The following is a 22,562-nucleotide window of genomic DNA, read 5'->3' as shown; positions in this document are numbered from 1 at the left end:
AAAAAACATAAAATCCCCCAAAAGACCTGACCCAGGTCAAGATACATCTGACTCTTCCATTGATCTACTGTTCATCATAGTCTCATCAGAAATCGACTTGAGGCTGTCAGAAAGCTATTCTTAATCCGCTCCTTTGCTCTGGTGCAATTACTCAAGAACTGGACAGAAAATCAGTGGCAACAGGTCTTATAGAGTGTGGAATCCAAATTTGAATTATGGTTCACATTCAAAAGTCTGAAATTTGGGTATTATCGGTTATATATGAAATTCTGAGGATTCTGAACAAAAAGATTACGTAAATTTGTTCATGGGACTGAATGAACATGATTTTGTCTGAGAAACAAACATTATGCAAATAATCCAGTAATAATGAAGCAATTCCAGACACCAGGAGTGTTTTCGGACTTCAATGTCCAGGATGTCCTGTGAGGAATGCTTCAGCAGAACATTTGTTGTGCGACCCCCGTGCAGAGCAGGCAATAGATAGGTCAATACATATCTGAACAATCAACAGTGCATAAGCATTTTACCCATATTATGAACTGCTAGCAGATTGTGAATACAGGCTGTGGAACTTTTGAGCTTCCTCGTCAGATGCAGAGTTAGGAGCTCAGTGTTTCAAGGCGGGCTCAGACTGCAGCTGCTGCTTCTCCATATCAAAAGAAGCCAGCAGAGGTGGTTTGGGAGTCTGACAAAGATGCCACCTAGATGAGGTGTTTCAGACATATCCAGCCACAAGGAGACCACGGGGAAGCCAGAGGACAAACTGGAGCGATTGTGTGTTTTGGTTGACTCGGGACTGTAACTGGGTCAGTAGTTCTTCTTTCTTGAGTTTTGTGATGATGGTTTTTAAATAACAGAAACAGAAGCAGTAGATATGTGCTTTAAAGCTAACAGCTGAAATATGAATGTCTAACAGTTTGCAATAATGATGGTATGGTGACTTTACCTGCTGATGCAGCAGAAGGCCATGAGGCGGAAAAGGTCTGCAAAGCTCAGTCCTGATCCCTCTAGAGAGAAAGCTGTAGGAAAACAGAAGCACATGATCAGTCCAGCGAAGGAAACCATCAGAGGGCAAAAAGCATTAGAAAAAGACAGCTCAGTCTTTTTAAAACGGTTTGCAGCAACAAAGGCCAATGAGGCAAAGCAAAACATTCACATGTTTTAAGTCAGTGCATGCAAAGTGTGGTTCAATTCTGCTTTATAGTCCCTTAATTCAAAGGAATCCCCACAAGGTTACAAACTATATACAAACAACAGCAACGAGAATGACAGTGTGTGAGCACTTTTCCTCGACTTACTGACTCATTAGTTTGTAAAAGAACACCATGCTGGAAAACAAAGAAGGAAATCCTTAGCACGCATGTTGTCGGTAATACACGAATCAAGAAGGCTGTTTGCTCACAACTTGGCACACAGTCAACGCTCCGGGCACTGAACTAAACATGACCAAGATCTTCGAATGGTGAACGCGTTAAACTCTGAGTAGAATGCAGTAAGACAAAGACATCATATACAGTCTCTGGAAAGAAGGAAAGTGGGTTAAAACCAAACCTGCCGACATGTACACGTCTCTTTTTTCTGGGACTTCAAATCTTCCTTCAGTCATTTCACTTTTACTTGTTGAAATATTGACTTTAACACATGAAAAGAGCCCTTATTATTACCTGTCATTACAGCAATGACAGCAGGCCTGGTAGCACATTCCCACACCACTCATCACAGGATACCTGCCCAAATACCTTTATCAAAGTCCATTAATCCCAATTCTCTGTTAAAGAGCACGGGTTTAAACAGGCCACAGAACAGACTCGTTACAGAGCAAATGATTCATATGGAAGAATTCCCTCCCAGGTAGAACGCTCCTGTTAATGTTTTAAACTGTTATTGCAACACCTGCAGCTTTGCTTGCCAAATGTTTATCACAGCTCAATCAAGGGCCAGCTCTTCATGCAGTGGACAATGTGGCTAGTGTGAGCTTAGTGGTATTTTCCATCTGGTGTGACTCTAACGGTTACTTAAAAAAAAAAAACAGTTCCAGACAGCAGTGCAGGGGTAAAGTGGAAAAACTCCATAACAGCGCAAGTTTTGGAGGTATGCAACTGCTGCTCAGGGGGTGAATCCAGCCCTCTTTCTGTTTGCATTTCTGTTTGTCCTCCAGATTATTGCAGAATGTCTCGATGCATGTCAGCTTAAGAAAAGTCACTTTAGAGGAACAGGAAAGTGGTCTTTAAACCTCAGGTGTTAAAAAAACAGTAACTCATTATTACTGCTGCAAATCACTGAGATCACAGAGAGTATTACAGTCGATGGAAATGCTCAGTAGAAGACGTTCTGTCTCACTGTGCTCATTGTTTTCTCTGCAGGTGCAAAGAGAAACGTCACTGTCTCTTTAGTTTAGCAGGGCTGAGATTCACACTCAGCACATTCTGTTGCCGGGTAAGCATTTGGAAATTCCAGTTCAGTGCAGACAGAAACTGATGGCAACAGACAGGTACAAGAAGTAGACTGTATGCATTCTGGAAGTCTGGGAAATCCCACTTTTTATGTGGCTGAAAATGCAACACTAACACACTTATTCAGAGTGACAGGGAAGGAAGAAGTGAGCACAGAAATAAAGCGAAACAAACAATATATGAAAGCCTGTGACATATTTTGAAGACATAAGTATTAGGGTTTTACTACAGGCTTGTCTGCTATTTGCCGAGCTCATCTCTGATGACGGCCCTGCTGTGAGTGCTGTGGTCCTGCGTGGGAACTTGGCAGCTGGAAGGTGCTCTTGTGTTCATCTTCGACCTGAGTCTCTGTGGTTTATAGTGTCGTTTAGGCCTGGGATTCTTTTTTTCAATTTTAGATTTAGGCCTTCAGCCTTCAGAAATGCTGATACTGCCTGTCTACTCAAATAGCTGGTTATGAGACAGGTGTGAGTCATGAGGAATGTTGTCACCAAAAACATCTAAACAAGTTGGGTTTCTGTTCAGTAATGGACAGTAAATGACTTTTTCAGAGTCCTCAAAATAATTAAACCATTCTATTCAAAGAGTTCTGGTACTGCCTAAAAGTATCCAGTAGAGGAATTACCCCTGTAAATTCTTTGTTCCTCTCCTTGCATCATTCCACTATTAACAGCTCTGCCTGTTGCTGCTGGTGACTGACAGCTTTGTGTATCTCAGTGGCTAAAAATAGCAGAGAAAAACAAACACTTACTGTACTGGCTCTCCTTTACGGGGAAATCTTTGACAGGAACGCTCGAGTCTTTATCCATGCGTAGAGATATGACTTTTTTCTGCAGGCTGGCTGATTTCCTCACCACAAATGTCTATGGGTAAGGAAAGAGAACACATCCAGTTAATGTTTGCACAAAAACTGGGTCATTCTTCATGTTCTGCTGACTCAGCTGTGCTTTGTAGAGAGCTGGAAATACTGTAAGGAATGTCCTAACATCCAGACGCTTCCTATATTTACAAAACGTATACACAACAATGGACGTGTAGTGCTGTATATTTACTGTTATCAGAGGCTAAAAATATCCTATCCTATTTTAAAAAACACAGATTTGGATGGAATCTTGCAGAGAGGTGGGGTATCGGCAATATCATTTCATTTTGGTCCCAATTATCCAAAATATTTTCTTTAAAAACAGACAAACACCGACCATGGCAGAGATACTTTTACTGTTTTTTTAAAACGTTTTTTGCAAAATGAGTTCTTTAAGACTCAAAAAAGTGACTCCCATCATGTTGTTGAGTGAGTGATCTTGTTGTAATGCATATAAGCTGACTGCGGTCAAACAATACACTACTACAATTGTGACTGGTTTTATTGAGGAAAAGAAAAAGTTTGCCGTGTTAGTTGTGATTTCATGCCTCTGTTGTATTAAACATTAACTATTAATCCAAAGTGAGAGCCTCCAGGTAAGTTAGCAGTGTTGGAAAGAAGGAAGCCGCAGTGGCAGCTGTTGCCTCACCCCAGCTTGCTCGTTCTGCAGTATGTGCATGGCTTCCTCGTGGCTAAGGCCCAGCTGTAGCCACACAGTATGGGTATGCACCAGTCTGTCCAGGACGCTGACGCGTCGGTGAAGCGAGTCGTAGCCAGAGTCTCTGGCACCGGCCAGCCCTCCACCAATGCCAGCACAAGGTGAGGCCTGCAGGAAGAGGCCTCCCACTTCTTCCCCCAGTCTGGAAAAACAAACACATAAAATCAAGCATCAGTGGCCGGCTACACAAACCACAAAAAAACACGCAGAATTTTTATTTTAACGTGTAACATTTGAACATATTTCAGAATTGAAGGCATGTTCAGAGACATTCTCACATGGTTCTATATCAAAGGGCGATCGTGGCTCAAAGAGTTGGCAGTTCGTCTTGTAATCGGAAGGTTACCGGTTCGAGCCCCGACTCGGACAGTCTTGGTCGTTGTGTCCTTGGGCAAGACACGTCACCTACTGGTGATGGCCAGAGGGGCCGATGGCGCGATATGGCAGCGCTGCTTCTGTCAGTCTGCAGGGCAGCTGTGGCTACAACTGCAGCTGCCTCCAACAGTGTGTGAATGAATAGTGGAATTGTAAAGCGTTTTGAGGGTCTCGAAAAGCGCTATATAAATGCAATCCATCATTATTATTATTATATCCACAACAAAACTGGTATTTATTAAAAATAGTTTTTTATTGACATAGTTAAAAAGTAGTAAAATGTTGTAGATGAGCTGCTCCTTGGCAATAAACTCAAATAAAGAACGATACAAAGGTGGACTGATTAGATCAAACGCGCCCACGCAGACAAAAATCCCCAAAGTGTGGCTAAAATGACGCCTCGACTTCCTTTTTCACAGTTCCCTTTAATGAAATTTACTAGAAACTTTCTAGCAGTAAAAGTAAACCTAAGAAAACAAAACAAAAAACTTATTTTTACTCAATGATCATCTCTCATATGGACTATTGTTTGACGTCCTGGTCACTTGCTTGTCCAACAACACTTAAAACTATTGAAAACATTTATAAAAGAAGTTTAAAACTACTCGACAAAAAACCGACTTCCCACCACCACTGTCATGTGTTAAAAAAACATAAATTACTGAACTTCAATAACTTAGTGAAACTTAAAAGAGTGAGTTTAATATATAAAGTCTTACACTCTCTTGCTCCACCACCACTAAAGCAGTTCATTAGGCATAAAGAAAGCTCAGACAGGACCACTCGAGCTACAATCCGAGGAGACGTGTTTATACCCCACAGACGGACAGCATTTGGGCAGAACGTCCTTTCTGTCCAGGGTGGCCATCTGTGGAACAGTCTTCCTCAACCCATTAGAGAATGCTCGACATTCAATTTGTTTAAGGCAAAGGTTAAAAACTGGTTATGGACAAATCAAGTGTGTGATCATGTATGAGTTGTATAGTTTTAATGTTTTATTTGGGAACAGAATGGTGTGTATGTGTAAGTTTGGTGATGGAGTTTTTATTATGAATGAATGATGAATTTTTATGAATTATTATGTCTATTTTTATGCTTAAGGACAACAGATGGAAATTAGCCCTTGGCTATAATCTGGTATGTTTACATTCATGTAATTTTTTTTTTTTACATTTATGTTCATTAACATGCACTGTCCTAAATAAATAAATAAATAGAAAAAAGAAATTAGGAAGGGGGGCAAATACTTTACAGCACTGTAGACTTTATGCTCAGAAAGCTGATGCAACCGTTTCCAACTCATCAAGAGAAAGCCTTTATTTCTAAACTCTTGTTGTGAAGCATCAGTAGGCTATCCAGTGTTGTGATGGTTCCCTCCCTGTAGGAACATTTATGGTTTGAGTCTTTGTTGGTTTCCTCCTGCAGTCCAAAGACATGCATGCTAGGTTAACTGGTATTTTAGCTGTGAATGTAAGGTTTAAACTGTAGAGGAGAAACAAGTTGTGGAAGAATACTTGGGCTTGTAAGCTAAAGCACTCAGTGCCACCCAGCCTTTAGTTTGCTTGCACAACATTCAAGACATCTTTTAACTTTGTATTTCTGAAAACAGTCAACAGAAGCTCACATATTTACTTATGTTATTTATTAATGCAGTAAAGCCCCCTACTGAGATTACACACAGTTCTTCCAGCTCTCACTATATGCTAAGATGCCCACGCACACTTTTAATGCTCAAAGTGTTCATAGTGTTTAAAAAAAGGCTATGAGTAATTCAGTAAATTTAGTTTCAATTATTCCAACACAGACAGTGTGCCTCGCAGGGCCTATCAACCTCCTTCTCGGTTCCTCAATAACTAACCGGTACTTTCTGAATTCTACAGAAACCGTCTCTCAGAGGAATTAATCACTGAAGTCCACACTGGACCTTCCAGCTAAGGTATGAAACTTTACACTAGATCCACAGGTGAGTGCTGCATGTTCACAAGCAAATCAGGTGTTTGTTCAGAGACGTTTTTTTCAGAGTTGAGAGACGAGTGAGAAACACGCACTGCAAAGCAGCTCCTGTTTGTCAAGCTGACTCCTGACATTGCTCAGTGGCATCTTTGTGCCGATATCACCACATTTCACACATCAAGACCTAAAGGTTTGCTAGGAGCGCTCTCTGCTGGCAGCCATGGAGAAATACACCAGAAGAAATCTAAAGATATACAAGCACAAGCAGACACACAATTTAGGAACTGTCTTTAATACAGACACAGCATGAGCTCACCCCACAAGTGTTTCTGTCTTCTGATCTCCTCCCACAGGCTCCGTGTTTTTCCCCATCACCTTCTTCAGAGTGCCGATCTCCCAGGCAAATGAGTCGATGAGCTGCACAGACACAGAGACAAAGACTCGATGATCAAAGTGCTTCTGCTGCGTTTCCTGTGGTGCAAACTCTTTGTGAGGATCAATCCGACCTTTGGCTCTTGGGAGTGAGGACATCCTGACTTTCAAAGGATGTTTTAGAACTGGGAAAGAACTTTATGGTTCAGCTTAGAGTCAGCTTTAGTTTATGTTTATTTTATTAGGATGTGTTTAAGAAGCGAAGGATGGCATTCGTCCATGCAAATCCTCTTCAGGAGAAGTAGAAGTACGTGTTTGTGGTTGCAAGACAGTCTACTCCCATTTAACCACTTCCCATTAACTAACCAAAGTTGCTACAGAGGAAACAATTTGTGTCTGTGTTCATGTTGGAACATCTTCATGTCCATACAGGTTCCACAGAGATCTGTATTGTTCACCATTCAAATCTTCTTAACCACAACACAGTATCAATATAACGTGGTTTGAATCGTAGTAACTTGAAAACAAACACATTTTGCATGTTGTCTGAATGGCCACATTGTAATTATTTGATGCTTATGCATGTGATGTTTGATTTAAACCAGCAGTTTAGTCCTCAACATTGCCCAACTGTTTAACTAAAAGTATAAGTATTTTATTTTGCTGGGCTCCACTTTGGCAACAAGTGAAGTGTAAAACGCCCAGTCTGGTTGCTGAAAAGAGATTTAACCCAGAGCAAGAGAGAACAAGCAAGAATCCAACTTCCATCTAGTCGAGTTAGAAGTTATGTGGATGCCTGATCACAAACATTTCACAACCAAAAAGGTCGATCAAATGTACTAAAAAAAAGACCCACACATCAGCTTTTTAAATGCCAGTTGCGACAGCACTCATGTGATCACACACATACATATTTGATTTTTCTGTATTTCCTGTCAGCTGTTTTTCCACTTCTAGACAAATCGTACTGAGAAAGAAAATGTACAGACACACAAGAGCAGAGAGCCACATTCTTTTGACCAACTATCTTGTTTTCATAATAGCTATGAGCTAGCTCACTGATTTAACACACTGCATCTTGAATCGTTAAACATGAACTGTATTAGCTATCAAACCATAAAATACGCATAAAATATGTGAATAAGACTTTAAATTGTGTCTGTGCTGAACTTTCTTTTGTTTCTTTGTTGCGCAACTGACTTTATTCTGCAGGTTAACTATGGCCTCAGTAACAGCTAATTATAACTTATTGCACATTTTTAAAGCCACTGGCTCTAAAGCAAGAACAATGCCTCGTTAATTTTAGGAAAAAATAAACCATTTTAACAAACTAAAGGCTTTTATGAATATTTTTAATCCATAAAAGATTTCTATATACGATCATAAGCATCTTTTAGGGCTTCATGAGCACTGTATGCCCATCAAATAATGCTTTTTATAAGGCCTTGACAATAAGTATTAAGAACAGAAAGGAAACATTCAGATCAGACAGAAACTACCCTTAACGGGTAAACTGGCAGCAGACACTTAAGGCCAGGAACACATCCAATCAAAAGAGCCTATTTATAAAATTACAACACCCCCCCCCCCCCCCCCATTTGTCTTTCCATATAAATTGTTTGACAATTTATTAGATTTTGAAATGTGTCAAATGAGAATTTGACACAAATTCTACCTTCTTTTTTCTTTGTGTCAGTCTGGCCTTGACCCTCGTCAGAGTGTCACTGATGTCATTGGTTTCACTTCCCAGTCCAGCTTCTGTTGGGCAACCTCACATCAGCAGCTTCAGCAGGGTGAGGAAACCTTTAGTTCAGCCGTTTCAGAGGAAATCAAATATCTGACTCCTTCATTTTTTAAGGGGAACATTTAAGGTTCACAACCTCAACGTTTAGAAAGACAACACTTTCTCAATGAAGCCACAGATGTTCCCCTGCCCTCCCCCCCCAATCAAAGTACCAATTTAATATCATTTATTATGGTAATAATAAGATGTAGTAGCTTTAAATCAGTTTGAAAAAATGACCATTTACAAATAGAATAGAATAGAATAGAATTCAACTTTATTGTCATTGCACATGCACAGGTACAGGGCAACGAAATGCAGTTTGCATCCATCCAGAAGTGCTTTAGTGATATAGATATATTACAATATATATTAGCAATAATATAGATATGTAAGTATATTACAGAAATGGGTCTATTATGTTATAATGTACACGGTATGAAGTATGTTGTGAATATTCTATAACTATAAGTATGTACAGGCTGTAGTGAGTACAAGCTATGTACAGGATATGGACAGGATATAAATATGAAAAACTATACAGAATATGAAATAAATAACTTTACAGAATCTGAGATATACAGCTATACAGAAATGGGAACTATGCAAGTTGTAAACAGTTGTAGGGTTAAAAATTATCGTATGTACAGAATGATTGTTTACACAGAGCTATACAGTAGTGCAGTTAAGATAAGTGAGGGTGTGGATAATTTCTACAGAGGCTATATAAAGTGCTAGTGGTTGTGAGTGGTGGTTCACTCCATGTTATTATTGTGTGTTTGAGGGTACAGTTGTCCATTGTGTGTGTGTGTGTATGTTCAGTCCATGAGTTAACGTGGGTCAGATGTCAGGAGGCAGAGTTCAGGAGTCTGACAGCTGTGGGGAAGAAGCTGTTCCGGTACCTGGTGGTCTTAGTCCGGAGGCTCCTGTAGCGCCTCCCAGAGGGCAGGAGGGTGAAGAGTCCATGTGATGGGTGACTGGGGTCTCTGATGATTTTCCCAGCCCTTTTCAGACACCGCTTCCTGTAGATGTCTTTTATGGCAGGAAGTGGTGCTCCGGCGATGCGCTGGGCAGTTTTCACGACCCTCTGCAACGCCTTCCGGTCCGAGGCAGAGCAGTTCCCGTACCAGACTGTTATACAGTTGGTCAGGATGCTCTCGATGGTGCAGCGATAGAAGTTCACCAGGATGTCTGAGGACAGGTGGTTCTTCCTCAGAGTCCTCAAGAAGAAGAGGCGCTGGTGAGCCTTCTTGACCAGCTTGGAGCAGTTGGTCGTCCAGGTGAGATCCTCGGAGATGTGGACTCCCAGGAACTTGAAGCTGCTCACACGCTCCACAGCCGTCCCCTTAATGTGGATGGGTGGATGTGGGTCAGCATTCCTCCTGTAGTCCACGATGAGCTCCTTGGTCTTCTCGGTGTTAAGCAGCAGGTTGTTTCTGTCGCACCACTCAGCCAGACGATCCACCTCCTCCCTGTAGGCGGCCTCATCGTTGTCACTGATGAGGCCAATCACCGTGGTGTCATCTGCAAACTTAATGATGGTGTTGGAACCATCAGCAGGTCTGCAGTCGTGGGTGAAGAGGGAGTAGAGGAAAGGGCTCATCACACAGCCTTGTGGTACACCGGTGTTCATTGTGATGGTAAATTATAAATGCTAAACAAAGAAATAAATTTCCTAAACCAGATGAATAAAATAAACAGCTGCTGCAGCGCCACAAGCAATAAAAGCAGCTTTAACTACCAAATTTAAGGGGGCAGAATGCATATTAAGAGAAAGCCAGGCCACACTGGCTCAGACAACAGCCTAGAATATTCTAGCACTTCTCTTTGAGCTACAGACATAAAAATGTAGACATTTCAACTGTATTTCAGCAGGATCACAATGGGTTTTTGATTTTTGCTATAAATCATAACTGATTTGTCTCTCTATAATATGACTGGCATCAAAGTATAAGAAAAGCTTTTTGTCCTATGTTTTAGAATATATCAAAATATTATTGTATTAATATCCAACTAATGTTTGTAGGTAGATACAGTAGTGTGCAAAAGTCTTGAACCAGTTCTTATTTCTTTGAATGTATTTTCCATGGAAGCAGAATTTCTTGCAATAATTCAAACAAAGGTGCCAGCACCAGTGTCGTGTTTGCATATAACAAAGTTGTCAAGGAACCAGTTTTAAAATGTATCTTTAGGTAGTTTGTTATTAGCACCCTGTCTGCCTGTCTCGTTTCTGTAATTAGCTACACAGTGTGACAAACATGCACCAACAAGAGTATTACCAAAGAGCTATTAGCTAGAAAGTTGGTGTGAAGTGTGTCTTTAAAAGAAGAAACTGGATACGTGGAGAACAAAATCAGGATAAGAAAATACACAAAGACCTGACACCTGGCGAGATATTCATCTGGCCTTGGCGATCTTTTTTCAGTTTTGAGATCCAAATACTGGCAAACCTGATTTTACAGGATTTACTCTTAAATGTTTTGAGGCGACTGCTGCTGTGACTTGGCACTGAATAAATAAAACTGAAATGCATCTCACTTTCCAGTGACAAAGTGTTTTAGTTTTCAATATCACTATTTTTATTAAACCCCTGTGAAAAAGCATGTGAAATGTGATACTATTTTGGTATTACATTTAGACCAATGACTGCATTGGTTTAGACCCAATCAGACACCCTTGATCAACAGAGGCTCGCTGAGCACCAGCTGACACTCAGTGATGTTTCTCAGAAACGTCTGAACAGGACGAGCCACTCTTCTACGCTCTACTGAAAATAAACTTTGCACTATTTCACCTCTAGTTTCAAACACTGACAAGCTGATATTTTCTAAGTGTTAACCATCAGTGCCAGTTATCACAACATGCTAACACCTGCAGCAGCTTAGCTGTAGTCCTGCCTTAAACACACACTCACACACACGGCCTTGTATTACAACTTTGACTCACATCAAAGCAGTAATGACTTCAAAGCTTGGCACTAACAAAAAACCTCAACTACAGCAAGTGACACACTCTGCATGCAATTGTGCAGGGCTGCTATTAACAAAGGAGAACCTACCACACACCCACACACATGCATGTGTGCTGAAGTCACCGTTTCACCCTCACCGCATGGACACCTGTCCTAACAGACTCCATACACTTGCATGCCGTGCAAACGCCGAGACAGTGATTTCCGCTCTACATCAGTACGATTTATTAAAGGTGTAATTAAAAGGCCTGAAAGTCCCAGACAACATAACACTTTTAACGAGTGTTAAAAACAGCGTTGTCTGTGAGAAGCAGTGGAGTGGATTCAGCACCACAGCGACTCTCTTCAGACCTCACAAAGCTTCGAATACAAAGAGTAGCTCCTAGTAACATTTTCAAAGCATGTCCTATTAAATTTAGGATGAAATATTGATTTAATAGTAAAAATAATTTATCTACAAATAATAATACAATGTTGAACACTGTGGGAAACTGTTGGGAGTGGTGAGGAGGACTCACAGAGCACAGTTCTGCAGGAGCGCACCAGAACAAAGTTCGGCCACAAGTTGGGAAAAACTAAATATGCACTTCATAGATTTCAGTTAATTCATCTTTTTAAAGGTCTAATCGAGCCAAAAGGACCAAACTGTGTGTTTCTGAATTAAAATCTGACTCACAGCAGTGCAATTTTTTTCTTCTACGGTCTTCAGTAACTGAGATGAGCATTTAAACAAATAACCTTATGAACTATTCGTGCACTCAGGTCAGATGTAGAGTACTCCTGTTGTTGCGCTGCACAGGCAGAGACACTGCTTTATGTTCCAGCGTTATCACATCTTTTTTATTTGTGTAATGAAATTGTCAATTTAGGGTCATAATGACACCATTTAACAACTCTGCTCACCCCACAAGTCTTGTCTCAGGGGTTACTGAGACAAGACTGTTCCCTTTTTTCCAAATACATCCAATTAAATTTTACTTTACTGTACTTTATCTGACAACTATCACATCTCGTCAGTGCCAGAGTTACTGTGCCACTCTGTTGCTCTAAGTGTAAGACGAAATAAGGAAATTAAGGGTGGATTTTCTCACAAAGTTGATTTCAGTCTTAATGAAATTCCCCTAATAAATAAATGTCTATGAAAAAGAAAAGTGATTGCTTTTCTTCATTTCTTCGTCAGTCAGAATTTCTTTAGTAGGAAATGTAGGAAATTTTGACAATAGCCTGATTTCTCGTGGTCTGATGAACGTGATGCTGACTGCAACTTCTTCCTCAAAAACTTCAGGTAGAGACAGTGAGGGACCGTCTCTACCTGAAGCGTGCTGAGCGCAGCTCTGTTTGTAAGGATGTTTCTGACTGCTCAGAGTGGCACACACCTTGAAGAAACTGCCCTTGCTGTCCCGCTTGGAGGGCAGACTGATGTTACTTGTAGACATGTTGCCTCTGTGGTCGTCTCTGTGCGCCTGTCTGCTGAGCCGTCTATGCAGGAAGGGAAAAAACACACACAAACATTAGAGACAAACAAAGGAGATTCAGTCGTTCAGAAACACCATTTCCCCACCACACTTTTTCTCATTGTCTTCCTCTAAACCATTTGAAATAAATTAAGGCTGCTTGTGTGTGGAAGGAAACAACCCCAGCTCAGAAAACAGCCCGAAAAATTAAGGATTCACTTTCCTTCACTTGCTAGCACAAATACATACTAGAGCACATGTTCTCTTGGGATATAAAGGTACTATGTACATATGTACTGTGATTTAAATATGGGACAAAGCTGATATCTCTTTCTAGTTTCTGTACTCTTGCTGCAGAAAGTTTTACAGTGTTGTGAAAAATTATTTGTCTCCTTCCTGATTTCTTAGTTTGCTGCATATTTAATCAAACTATTTTTACTTTTTTCAAAAAAACTAACTGATGAATGATGGTGTGATTTATTGAGGGCTATCCAACTGGTATTGCTCTACCTCACTCCTCATTAATCATGGTTTTAAAATAATTTCTATCTTAAGCAACATGCATATTTTAGGTCTTATACTCTGAAAAACATTTCACTCAAAACAAATTCCAAAGCAGATTTGTGTTTCCTACAATACTGTTTGTGTTTTTAAACAGACTGAACGCACGAGCATACGCAGAGGCACGCTTCTCACAGATGTTGTGGCGGATCCTTTTACAGCAGCTGATATGAGCCAGCTGTGAGTGGCATGCAAACACATTGCAGTCCTTCCCTTTAAAGAAACACATGAGTAAGAGGAAAACACCAGCAACCACTAGCTGACCCAAAATCCTTTCCTCTTCAGAGTGCTTGAACAGAGGCTGTTATGAAAGCATAAATCTTGAGTCTGCGGCTGGACTCAAGATTATGTGGAACAAGCGGACACGCGGTGGTTTTACCGTCGTTGTTGCTAACGACAACGCATAAAAACAAACGCTTGTCTGTCTGTAGTGTGGTTATATTAAATATAAGAGAAAGAGAGAACTTTAACTAATTAACATAGCCACTACAGTGACCATCAAAACCATGAAAAAAATATTGCCGTAAACAGTTTATTTTGCGACACGACGAAACAAACAATAGCGTAAAATGAAACGATGGACGTTTTCATATCGTCATCCGATATATATCGTTATATCGAACAGCCCTACTCGAGCTAGAGGTCAAACGTCTAACTGTTGATGCCCTCAGACATATATGACATGAGGGAATGCAATGTATAGAAAACTATTATATGTAATCTATACATGTAATCCTGAGGCAACAAGAACTTCTGTCCATAACAATCCTGGTAACAGAGCTGTGATGACACAGAGCTACTCTAAGTTTAAGGACATGGAACTTTGCCAAGAGAGTGAGGTTGGGCGTCCACTACCCCACTAGTGGTAGTGTTTAAGATATCTGAAGCTCCATCATGGTAAGCATGGACAGAGCCTAAGGCTGGTTTTCCCCACTGAGGTGTTTTTACCCTTTAAGCCTTGAAAAACAATTTGAGTCAAGCAGATACCATCTCTTGGGCTCAGGGTTCCAACATCTGAAAAGAACAATGATCTGGTCATTTTTAACAAAAAGGAATCACTTGGCGAACATCTGATTTGAGGGACTCTTGGACAGTTTATGAACGTAAAACTATGCAGACCGTCTTAAACAATGACGCATGCACTCTAGAGCAGCCCAACAGTGACATGGACAAAGAAGTCACATATAAGCTAATCCACGAGGAGCTTCTCTGTAACACTGATCATTTAGTGATAGAACAGCCTGGACCCACCTTCACTAATTCAAGCCATGACATGTAGTGCACCATGTCAGGTTGGTGTTGCCTGACATGTTTCCTCATGTCCATTCTGCTAGGACAACACAGTCTCACCATTTTTAAAAACCAGATCCTTTAGATTCACTGCTAGAAACTAAATGGTGCTGGCAGTGAATGGAGCTGACCAAACCACAGGGATAAAATAAACAAGGACAGGATGCACTGATGAGACATCTAGATGTTGAACCAAGGGGAGAAGTCTTTTTTTTTTGGAAAAACAACAACACCAGAGCATCAGATTTCCCTTTTATTACTATTAATTTTCTTTTTTCTTTTTTTTTTGGCTTGAGAAAATTGGCAAACATTGATTGAGAAACCTTGAGAAAAACAGGTTTCTTTCCTGGAAAGCAAGCACAGCTAAAGATTCACAGAAGGCATGCGACCTCACTGTTTTTTGTTGTTTTGGTTTTTCCCAGCATGCCTCGTTTCTCCTCTCCTCCTCACAAATCTATCGGGGCTCTGTTGGGTCAAGTCCTCATGTGAAAACAAAGCAGCAGGTGGGGTTATAGTAAGATGTGTTTGTGATTGTGTGTGCAAGCTGCAAGTGTGTGATTCACACACAGTCCAAACCCAGTAAACAGGAAGGCTGGTTGTCAGTCCATGAAAAATAAACAGACTGCCAGTTCCCCAGAATAATAAATAGCAGAAGGAATGCATAAATTACACAAAGTGAGAAACAAACAGTGGTGCAATATGTTAACGCCAGATGATTAAGTAATAAAAAGAATGAGGAATAAGGAAACGAGCTGTTTGATCACCTGCTGAAGTCTGCATTGGAACTAATGTAAGTTCTGTATCTTTTGAACACACACGGAGTATTTCATTGCAGTTTTTTTCCTTTTGAAAACAGTACTTTATGGTTTATGGAAAATCCATAAATTATGGCCACAAATCATAACCCTGATTTGAGAATGGGCTTTGCAATAGATCGTCAACATTTCAGTGTCAAGAGTTCCAAAATCTCCGTCTTAATGAAATGACATTGATGACAAGCAAGGAATCATCTGTCATTTTCCTCCAGTTACTATATTTGGTGTTCTTCTTTACCAGTCCGTACATACACTCTGTGACAGTAAGTCACATGCTGCACGGTTCCCAGGAAAATGGGGCTTAACAAAGTCGGCGAATAAACTACTACAACAGAACATGTGGAAATGAAAACGTGAATCATACGTGTGTGTCACTGTGTCATGTTTACAGTAAAGCAGCCATCAGCTGCAGAGCTGCAACACATACAAACCATGTGACATACCTGTAGACACCTTAGATTTTTTTTTTCCATTTGTTCAAAGAGACACATCAGAGTTTAGATGTGATGTAAACGTCCACATTAATCTTTAGAAAAAATGAAACACACTCAAGAAGCCAACAAACGTAAGTGCAGCAAACACCAGCTCAGCAATGCTGGAATCCACAACTATGGCTGAAAGAGGGAAACAAACTGAGATGAGTCATATCCTTTAACAAAAGCCTGGCTTTTGTTATGAAAACTACACCTCTATCACATGTTTTGCGTTCAGGGTCCTGGTATTAGCATAGCTGCTACTACATAATACTTGTACCAGCCTTTTTAACACAGCGTGTTAGACCACTATGGTAAGAGTGACTAAATGTGTTCACTGACTGCAGAAGCGTTTAGAAGCCCAGCGTGTACCACTACAGGACCAGGCCTGACTTTAAACAGTGCTGCCTGAGGTCTCAAAAATCTCAGACATTCATTGTTTTCCTTTCCTCCTCCAGATTATCTTAACCTTTGAAGAAATGTTATGGTCATATTTCTGTGTGTCTGAGTTCAAGTGAAAAATGCGTATGCTGTCCCAAGAGACCTTGAGAAGAGTAAATTACATTCATGTGTTCACATAACTGATCAATCGGTTCAATACAGAGCCTCACAGTGAATACATTACATGGAGTTAATACTGCTTTTTGTAGCTGATCTACCATCTTTTGCAGTATTTTTAAGCACCAAGTGCACGAACCCTATTAGTGTTCTACCTCAGAGCAGTCTGAGGTCCCTGTATGTCTGAGCATGTGTGCTGAGACATAAAGGAACTGAGTGGACTACTGAAGCTTACTGTTCACACTTAAAACCACAAGAAGCTCCCACCCTCCCAGCCTAACATATAGCTGTACAACACTCATTTTCATAGGTGTCTTTTTAGCAGTGCCACATGACTCACCATTATGTGTTCGGTTACTATTTCCCAACAAGTCACAATTCTCTGGTGCTCAGAGACACTCAAAAACAAACACTACTCAGGTTGGTGTCTGTTTCCTTTCCGTTTCCCCTCATTATCATCCTGTTGATAATGGGGGGAAAAAAATCCCACACACAGTCCCAGACCTTGACCCTAGGTGGGGGGTTCCGCTGAGGTAGCGCCATCAAAATATCACCTGGCTTCACATACAAAACTCCTTCAACATTTTTCACCAACTTACTGTGTATGACAGTGGTATCCAGCATCATTACCTACCAACCTACAGCAACTGAGCAGTGGGAGGCAATATTTGGAAAAGTCAGGGAAATCATAAATCAGTGGTGCATCACTGGCATGCAGTGTTTTCCACACACAGACTGAACAGCCCACTCAAACGCACTAACAGCTGCAAAGGATATCTGGTGACTCGTTTTAGCATCTTATTTTCAAAGCTTAATAGCTGCCAACAACCTAAGCCAACACCTTCCAGTCTCTTTATCCCTGACAGACATAAGCTTAGCATCTCCACAGCTTCCACTTCCGAATGACTATTGGGCAACTCCAGAAGTATGTTTACTCATTCACAAAAATATTCAGGTTTTTTCCCAATTTGTTATGAAGAAGACAATTCCACTCATTCCTTGTAATCACTGGCTATTTTATGAAAAGGAAGGAAACTTGTGCACAGAATGGCTCTCAGTACTTTAAGTAGTAGACCAAGTTGGCCAAAAAAGAAAAAAAAATGTCCACATGCCATTCCTGAGCACTTCTCCTCCATCTGATGGGATTTCCTGTAGGTCATGGGCTACGCTGGCAGCCATGTAGTTACTTCCACTTAGAAAGGCTAAGTTTAGCTTTTAAAAGTGTGCGAGTGCACTCCTCTTTACATTAGCAGGGTGTGTCCCCTCACCACAGGGCACAGATTTATTCCATGGAAACCTGTCCCACAGCACAGAGATCACCAACTTGCACAAACACACATTTGAACTGAGAAGAGAGCTCTCTGCAGCCAGACTGTGTAAACACACACACACAAACACACCACAGTCTGCTGTCAAAGTGTTTGCACTGCACCACTCACACCCAGTATGCTTAACCAAATTCAACAGCACCTCAATAAAAGTGCTGATGGCGCAACACCTGACTTAAATCACAGCTCAGGCTCAACGTATCCTCTACCCGGTTAGCTCCAGATGTGAACTTTGTGTGCTTTCAGTTCTGATGGAGAACAAGTCCATGAGTCACTCACCTGTCTAAATAAGAACAGGATTCGTTTGTGTTGTGGATACAGTGCTGCTGTGTACCCAAAAAAGTAGAGTGGTTCAGTTGGCTCCATTGCATGTTACAACTGTAGGATAGTGAGTGTGTGAAATTTCACAGGTAACAGACTTTCTGCAGCCCATAAGTCTGTCTTTTTATTGTTGAGCCAACAGCTGATCAAAGTAGCTGCTAGCCAAATGGTGACATTCACATCTCACTGAAATTCTCTGAAAGTGTATGTTGCAGATTTCTTCTATGTTCCTACTGGCTGACCCATCAGTGCACACACAGAGCCCCGCTGTGCTGTCTGACGCACAACACGCTGATAAATGCTTGTTAAGACATAAACTGTTTTCAGCTTTCAGTTTTATTTGTCATATGCAAGTTAGCACAGGGTCAACATTCTGTTAAGTCCAGAATTGAATTCAAAATCCTGCTCCTCACATACAAGGTCTTAAATAATCAGGCCCCATCTTATCTTAATGACCTTGTAGTACCATATCACCCTATTAGAGCACTTCGCTCTCGCTCTGCAGGCCTACTTGTTGTTCCTAGAGTATTTAAAAGTAGAATGAAACAAGGTTAATGAACAGTGTACTCTCGCAGTATTTTTTTTCTGCAGGAAGCAAGCTGTCTTTGTAAGTAGTTGGGAAATATTTTGTCATTACTGGGTAATTCCCAGAGCTACAACCATTTCTGTGATGTAAAAGAAATGGTACACTGTTAGATCACATAATTGTGAGGGCTTATTAGCACAGAGGAGCATAGCTGATGCTTTAGCAGTGCGGCGGAAAATAGTTGGGCATTTTAAACATTCCACCTTAGTCTACTCCCGCCTCGAGGACATTCAGGGACAGCTCAACCAGCCAATAAAGAGACCGCAGCAGGACGTATTACATGCTCCAGTCCCTCATAGAGCAAAAGCGAGTGCTGGGCGTGTATGTGTCCGAGCACGAACTCCCTGACTATCTCGCCGCTCACCAATGGGCTCTTATGGAGACGCCTGTTGCCATCCTCGCCCCCTTTGAGGAACCAACTAAAAAAGTGAGCAGCTACGACGCACTAGCCTCTGATGTCATCCCAGCTGTGACTGTGCTAGTGAGACTTCTAAACAGACGAGGACCACAGCGTCAAGACAATGAAAGCAACCTTACAGGCAGCTGTCACGAAGCGCTTCAGTGACGTCGAGACTTCATCTCCACCATACTTGACCCAAGGTAAAGTCTGTGTGCTATAGGTATTCAATGATAAACTACAGCACTAAATGTAAGATTAATTTCCATCTGAAAATATTATATTTTTGTAACTAAAATACACAAATACAAATGTATGCAATATATATAATATGAAATATATTTCCCTTATTACTACCAGAAAGTCAAATGGCTGGCATCTGTGACAGTGGTTTAGGGGAAACTAAAATCAGTCCTATTTTTCCACATATTAATACATTCATGAATTTTGTGCAGGTATAAAGATCGCTTCTTCTCCAACAACACTGCTCCGGAGGCCAAGCTGCACCTGAAGCAGGAGCTGCAGATGATGTCCAGAGCTGAGGCAGAGGGGAGTCGGGCAGAAACTGCTGAACCTCCTGCTAAACTGTTCGTCAAGGCCCAGGCCAGCACTAGCAGCAGTCTGGACACTGTATTTGACGAAATCGCTAAGGAGCAGCCCCAGGCAGCACAGCCGCTGGCACCAGGTGCTGCCATTGAGCTCGACACGTACCTCGGAGAGGCCCCGAGCCCTCGTGAAGACAGTCCTCTGAAGTACTGGGGTGTCAACAAAATCAGGTTCCCCACTTTGGCTAAAATGGCCCATAAATACCTCTCAGCCCCATGTAGCAGTGTGGAAAGTGACAGGCTTTTTAGCTCAGTGTCACACATTATAGATGAAAACAGAAACAGGCTGGCTGCTGATCATGCAGAAAAGCTACTTTTCTTAAAAAAAACCTGCCACTCACTTTTTCTAAATAGGCTCCATTAAGCGAGTCGTCTTAGACTTGATGTTAATACCTACCTCAGTTGCACTGACTGCCACAGTTCTATGTTGGTGGATGTTGTTAGTTTATTCAAATATTGTGCACTAAATAGCAAAGACGTTTATTAATGCCCCTTTTGTTGTCCAAAATAATAATCAACAGCAGCTGGTTTAGCTTGATAAGCTGTTGTTAGAATGTATTTAATATTACTTTCTACACCAGGATCTTTTCTACGTAGCTGACAGCTGGTAACTGTGCAGGGGCGCGTCTAGCAAAGTTTTGCCAGGGGGCCAGGTAGGGCATTAACAGGGAGAGGGGGGCACAAAGAAATACTTTTATTTATTATTCTCATGTCTAGTTAAAAAAAAAAATCTGAATCTTACAACCAAAGTTTTCATCTGATGCAAAATGTATAGAAATCCATTATTGTATATAGTAACTATGAGTCTAATATATACCCTAGTAGGTACCCTAGAACCTACAGTACTTTTTCCTTTGGGAAGGTACCATCCGTGCAGTCTGCAATTCTGTTGAAGAAAGATGTTGAATTTATGTAATTATTGTAGAAATATAATTGATTTCTGTGCATTTGTTTTACACGTGCATTAAAGTCGATTACGTTGATGAAGCATCATGAGGTGGGGGGTGGTTCAAAATTTTTTTGCTTGACATTGGCAACCCTATTAATTAAGTTGTTTAATATTTCCACTACGTACTTTTTAGAATACCAGAATAGGGAGGATGGTGCAGGTTCAAGTTTATTAGATTGATCAGTTTTGCTGAACTATGAAATATTTTGGGTGCAGTGTGTTTTTGCATACAGGTATAACAGAATAGCTTTAGTGTTTTGTTTTTTAAAACCTGAGTATGAACTTATACAAAATGCAGCAAGATAAAAAACAAACCGTTTTATTGACTATAAAATACACTATATCGGATTAATATCGGTATCGGCAGATATCCAAATTTATGATATCGGTATCAGTATCGGTAGCGTGCCATCTAGTAAAAAGTTCTCTGAAACCTGAGGAGATATATGAAAGTACAATTTACCTTTCATATGTACGCCCGCTGATATGCAAAAATATAATCATTTTGCACATCAGCTTTTTAGGTTACCATGTGACGAGTAAACAGTTTAGGTTCAACAATACAGGTTCTGTCCCCATTATTTTCAACCAACACACCTTCTCTTATGTATAAGAGTATACATAAGTACACTATGTATATTTTCTATACACTAAACATACCTGACCACTAATTATGCAGCATCTGACATAGTACTGCAGACATCTACAGGTTCCCTGCTGTCCCCTACTGATTGGAAGGTCCGATCCCAGGCTTCACCAGTCTACATGTCAAGTATCCTTGGGCAAGATACTAACCCCAAGTTTCTGTGAATGTGTATGAATGAAGTTAGGAAGCACTAAGCATAGAAAGAAAGTGCTTGTGTGATTGGGTGAATGTGGCATGTTGTATAGAGTGCTTTGAGTAGTCCGGGAGAGTAAAAGGCGCTATATAAGAATCAGTCCATTTACCTTTTAGCTAAGCACTGGTAAAAATGCAAATTTAAATATTTGGAAGTCCAAGAATTGTTTGAAGGCAGAGCCATTCTGTACAGGTTTCAAAAGCACTGCCACTTGCCTGCCTTGTTTAAAGACCTAAGTTAGCAAAGAACACTGAAACAGAATCTCGTCTGTTAATGTGACTGCAGACTTGTGCCTTCTTGGAAGTTGAAGGTAAATGCTTGCAGATGAGGCCTAATGTCATCACAGCTTAAATCTGGAAACGGACTGGCATTTATTTAGCTCTTTTTTAGTGACCACTAAAAGTGCTTTGGAGTGCTATGAGAAAAAATATTCAAAGATATATTCATATGCTACTTTATTCTGTTCACTTCATCTATCGCACATTAACGGATAATTTAGCATTAACCTAACTTGCAGGTCTTTGGACTGTGACAGGAAGCCAGAGAGAACGCACGCAGGACAAGGAAGAACACTCAAAGTCTGCATGGCCTCTGCCCTGGTGTCCCGGTTAAAGAAAGAGTTGCTAGTACAACCTTTGCTTAACAGCAGTAACTTGTATTTACCTGGGCTTTTGTTCAGTATGGAAGACATGGGGATGAGGGTCGAGGACAACACTGATAATGGGTAATGTGGATTGTAATAATGACAGAAATAGTTCAGATTTTTTTGCCATAATTAAGCAGTCCTATTTCTGGCAGTAAGTACTCTGTTATAACCAGGTTTTAGCTTCAGTATGACAAGAGTGGGACCAGCAGGACCTATATGAAATGTCAAGTTACCTGTCAACAATATCTAA

The 22,562-nt window shown here is 40.8% G+C and overlaps 1 protein-coding gene across 1 annotated transcript in view; it reads right to left on the bottom strand.

Moving 5' to 3' along the window:
- Window positions 1-22,562, bottom strand: part of LOC309720330 (ras and Rab interactor 2-like) — a 43,872-nt gene that overhangs the window by 19,708 nt on the left and 1,602 nt on the right. The window contains exons 2-6 of the mRNA XM_082557159.1: window positions 12,867-12,969; window positions 6,681-6,781; window positions 3,968-4,178; window positions 3,208-3,319; window positions 950-1,022 (exon numbers count right to left, since the gene is read on the bottom strand). Of these exons, the coding sequence (XP_082413285.1) occupies window positions 950-1,022; window positions 3,208-3,319; window positions 3,968-4,178; window positions 6,681-6,781; window positions 12,867-12,926 (557 nt within the window). The 5' untranslated portion in view covers window positions 12,927-12,969. The remainder of the gene's footprint in view (window positions 1-949; window positions 1,023-3,207; window positions 3,320-3,967; window positions 4,179-6,680; window positions 6,782-12,866; window positions 12,970-22,562) is intronic.

Source organism: Aulonocara stuartgranti (assembly GCF_965226115.1).
Source record: "Aulonocara stuartgranti genome assembly, chromosome: 13".
NCBI classification, from domain to species: Eukaryota; Metazoa; Chordata; class Actinopteri; order Cichliformes; family Cichlidae; genus Aulonocara; species Aulonocara stuartgranti.
Note: the sequence above shows the minus strand (reverse complement) of the source record. Positions and strands in the feature narration are given on the sequence as shown.